Source organism: Branchiostoma floridae, chromosome 9 (genome assembly GCF_000003815.2).
Source record: "Branchiostoma floridae strain S238N-H82 chromosome 9, Bfl_VNyyK, whole genome shotgun sequence".
Lineage (NCBI taxonomy): Eukaryota > Metazoa > Chordata > Leptocardii > Amphioxiformes > Branchiostomatidae > Branchiostoma > Branchiostoma floridae.
In genome coordinates, this window is record NC_049987.1 from 2118413 (window position 1) to 2123217 (window position 4805).

The window sequence follows — 4805 nt, forward strand, 5'->3', positions numbered from 1 at the left end:
TCTATGTAAATATTCCGTTTCAAGGTTTTCCAACTCTCGCAGTATCCCGCAGTCGAAATCTCGCGAGGCTTCAGCTAATGTTCAAATGTGAAAATATGAACGATCACACAAGATATGCCATTCATGAAAATACATTTGATATCATTTGTATTGTTGATTTTGAGGAATTTCATACAGTTTCTGTCTGCCAGGTAAAAACTTTTCAATAATGCATGGAATGTTTGAAGGATAATTGTGTATGCTGTTAGTTGTTTCATGCCGCCCCTTGTGTTATGCTGATGTTGTGTTGGTATGTACAGGAATATCTAATATATATTTTGCATCAATATGAAAGTTTAAAAGACGTGGCAGACATGTTTGGTTGAGTTTTGGTATTGGTTAATGTTTTGTTTTGCTTTATCTGTTTTGAAGATGTGTTCGTATCGAGTTGTTGCTCTTTATATACGTAAAGCGCGTTTGCATCATTTATATCTTTTTTTTTATTAACCATTATATGTTCAGAATGCAGACCCGAGTACAGGAGCTGAGTCCTTGACCCGTACCGAGGACCCATGCCCCCGCCCTGTTCGGGAGACCACACCTACCACTACCTCCTGCTCAGACAGACCGCCGCCTTGTCTCTGACCGCCGATGACCTCCCGCAGTACACCCCGGATTGCAGCCTTGCTAACCTCGTCGGCCAGTAGGGCATTTTATTATTGACATTTTGAGAGCAAACAAAAGATAAACAAATTCCATGGTAATGTTTTTAAAGGGGGAGGCGATTTTTCTGTGTCATAAACAGTATAAAATGTTATACTTAAAGTCACTATCGATCAATTACAGAAATGTTAGATTGTACCCAACCTCCTGGTACCCATGTAGCCATCAAATCGTTATCCCCAAAAAATTATTTTACTTGGAACCTATGGCACAGTGCAGAGGTGTTCTTAATATCAAATTGGGCTTCTAAAACATCAATTGATTTTTTTTTTCAATTAACGTTGTCGAAATACCAGTCAGTATCGAGGATACCTCGCTTTTATGCTGTTCTATCCATGCTTGCAAGGTAAAAGAGGTTTGGCGGGTGTACATCAGCCATCCTTAGTTTAACCCAGTATATCGCAGTTCTAATTTTTCAAATCATGTTTTAACGTTGGTGGATGATTCATTTGCTTTAACACCTACAAATGAGGTAGGCGCACATACATACATACATATTCATACTCTTAGCGAGTCGAAGCGTTGACAAAGTAGACGAACGCCCATCGCTTACTGTAAAACAAGAATAGTTAAATATCATATTCTGATTTGGTTCTATAACCGTTGACTTGTAGTGGTAAATGTTATTCAACTTTTTTTTTCCTCTTGCTTTTAGGTGTCTTTTTGAAGTGGCAAACTTCATTTCTTCCAACCAACTGACCCCAGTCGGTTACGTCACCATGGTAGCAGCTACAGATGGATATGTCCGTTACAGCTACGTTAACGACAGAGGTGGGTTCTTTTTCACGCCAGCTGCCTTGATCCAAGCACTATGCTTGATGTGCCCACATTGTGCCTGTTGCATGTACGGGAACACATGACTATCGTTATATTTTAATAGCAAATAGAACAAATTTTAAAATTTTAGTAAGACGGTATTTGTAGGAGGTCTAGTAGAATCTGGGTTTTGCGATTCTAGTATATATATGTCCCAGTACTAATGCGAGGGAAACAAATGTTATCTGAGACCGAAAATTGTTCTTGTCATATATCATCAATTGCATGTCTCCTTTATTACTCATGAAACTGTTATAATAAAGAAAAGAAGATATTGAAAACTCCTAAGGGGTAAAGATGTTACTCATGATCCTGTGTTTACACATTCAATGTCTTGCAAGGAGGCGGTGAGACTGCGACTGGCTAGGCACAGGCAAGTATTGTTTAGATGATTAGTTTCATCTTGTTGTGGGTTTTTTTCTAGGGATGAGCGAGGCAGATTCTTGCCGGGGACTTGATGGGTACGATCCGTGCCCAACTGCGCCCCCTGGCAGCAGTAGTGAGAAAGTCATGGTGTCGCTGACTACTGTCATGGCGTCCGCCTGGTGTCTGATGCTTAGCTTTATCGTAAACTAGAACAAAGGGCAATTATCGTTGATATGCCAAAAGAAACATTAACGTAGCAGATTTTTTATTACCTCGATAATAAATGATAAATTATTTTCGTTCTATATGTCTCTTAGTCCGAGTGTGTTTTTATACTTGCCTAGATATTGTATATTGACATGATGTAAGGCGATAGGGGCTTGGACTAACTTGAAAGTTTGCCCTACTGTGCGGATCGCAATGAATAAGGCCAGCAAACGTTTGTCGAGTTTTCGGCTTTGAGTTCGTCTAATTTCTAGGAAATGCTCGGTACATTACAAACTATGCGCAGTGGTGCATTTACATATATAATGTGAAGCAGAAATATTGATCAAATTTCATAAGTCGATGATGGAATAAATAAGGAAACGCAAATAAGTCAGGTTGATTGAGTGTGAGATCAGCTTTAACTTGGCATGTAGATATTGAACGAGATGTACCATTTGCAAGAAGGTGAAATGAAGATTTGATTTGATCTTGTTTGGTCTTTATTCATTAGGATTTGACTTGTGTTGTGGCTGTGTACATCAAAGTTGATCTCAAAATAGTTATAGTAAATAACAGGAAGACTGGAACACCGATGTATTACCTTATACACTTAGTCTAATATGTTACTTTGTTGTCTATGATGCCATATATTGTCAGTACCTTAAACTTTTGGTGTCGGTGGTCAATGCAAAAGGAAATTTTGATCATAATCCAACGTATCGTTTTTGAAGTGTAAAAAAGCGGTTACCGTGATGTAGAGTAAGTATTTGTCTATACTATATAACAATAACTTAAATATGGGTAAGCAAAGCTGAACTAAAGAGGAATATGTGTTTTTGTGAAATTGAGTTGGTACTTTTAGTAAAATCCCAACACTTTCATAAATCTTTAAAGAAATGAGATCAATGTGTGTGTGTTTCTTCACGCCATTCTTTATTAATCAAAATACCGAGAAAGTGCGTGTGCGTAACGTGAGAAATAAATCGTTGTTTCTGAGTATTTTGACACCTTCCTTTCGTATTTTTAGTTTATTTTTGATGGTAAAAATTAGGTTTGTTTCATTGACATTGAAAGACAATTTGTTCTTTCTAAACCAGGTGTTTAACTTTCTCTAAGTCTTTATTCATGAAAGAAGTAAAATATTTCAGTCTATTTTCCAAACAGATATATTGTTTTTATCTCATTTTACTGTTTTTTTCTTTACTTTTTTCACTTCTAAGGTGTAATTTCTGTCCCTTAGTATATGCTTTAACAGATTGTAAGCAATAGTATAATCTGAGTGCGTGGTTTACAAAGTTTGGGTTGCATTTACTGTGATTCATGCTGTGACTTTTTTCTAAATCTTTTTATAAATTAATTTAATCTATTGTTTTTTTTTCTTTTCCATCTACATTAATAAATAGCAATTTTGAAAAAAAAGTGGCATTGGTGTAGACTTAACGTTTATTCGCGAAGAGTTACTAGTACTTGTTACGTTTCCCCTGATCATGGTTGCCCCATGGCGGTTTCTTGGCAAACTGCACCACGATTTCTTCACTCCAAAGAAAGTGGGGGTACAAAGTACACAAGAGTGCAAAGTTCAACGTCCTCGGTTATTTGATTAGCTGCAGGGCCCGTGTGGTGTCAGGAGTCGACTGGTGATACGAGCTGAACCCTTGTTGTCAAACAGGTTTTGTATACATTACATTTGAGTCTACGATCAAAAGGCTGATAAGAGCTGCATCATTGGTCACGTGAGATAATTTACGAAAGCCAAGGTACACCCAGCGGTCAGTCACTGCCCAGGACAGAGGTGAGTGCAGACATGTAGGCAGTTCTCATTGTATAATGTAGATATAGATGCTCTGTTGTTGTGCAAAGCATTTCCCACACGGTTTCTGTAACGCACGAATCACAGTAATATGCAAGTCCGACTAGTTAAACCACACGGACCAATCTATACTGTAGCTTCAAATCGGTTACGTAATAGTTACCTGTACGTAGACTAGACGTCTGACCCCCAAGATCCAAACCTATATGGTTCTGTTTTCGCGCTGATCTATATACCGCGAAATCATGACTCCGCGAATATTAGTTTTGTCGTACCTACTCTCGAGCAAGCGTTCAGGTCTAACAGATATACCTGTGCATGACTTCTTTTTCACTGATAATGATCTGTTAACATGTTAAAGAAACAGTCATGCCATGAATACATTCCATTTTTACTTTTCCCGAGATAGTGAGAAAGCTATGTTTTCGGGCCTGTGTGTGCTTGAACAGAAAAACGTATATATTGAATACAACACGGTGTATTCCGTATCACCCGAGGTACAAGCCCGACCGCGGGTCGGATCGCCCGAAGGCCGGCTACTGAATGCTTTTTGATGTGCGCGAGATTAGTGGCTACTTTATCGTACAATATGTAAAGTAGTATGCATTTTTTAGTTCTTAAAATTAATATCCATCGGAAAATAACACTCTCTTCTGGAGTTTAGGACTCCCTTAAACGACTTATATATCATCATGGTCATCATATTGTAGAGCATGATCTAGACATGACACAAAAAGAAAGTAATTTGACGCTATTATGATGTGATATTAAGTATTTATTACATCATCATTTTGATTGTATTGGCTGGAACAATGCAAAAAGGATATATAACCTCAAGGTATGATACTAAAATGTACTAAAACGTAACAGCAAGTTCAGATAACACAAGATAATGTTATACGAC

The 4805-nt window shown here is 37.8% G+C and overlaps 2 protein-coding genes across 2 annotated transcripts in view; one reads left to right on the forward strand and one right to left on the reverse strand.

Moving 5' to 3' along the window:
* The window catches only part of LOC118422935 (proto-oncogene tyrosine-protein kinase ROS-like), a 2420-nt gene extending 1867 nt beyond the window's left edge, over positions 1–553 (reverse strand). Inside the window, exon 1 of the mRNA XM_035830818.1 lies at positions 511–553. Coding sequence (XP_035686711.1) covers positions 511–553 — 43 coding nt within the window. The remainder of the gene's footprint in view (positions 1–510) is intronic.
* LOC118422516 lies at positions 29–2533 on the forward strand. The gene is made up of 3 exons (XM_035830141.1): positions 29–682; positions 1358–1473; positions 1943–2533. The coding sequence occupies exons 1-3, from the start codon at positions 552–554 to the stop codon at positions 2092–2094; spliced, it is 399 nt and encodes a 132-aa protein (XP_035686034.1). The 5' UTR covers positions 29–551; the 3' UTR covers positions 2095–2533.
* Positions 2534–4805: the final 2272 nt, after the last annotated feature.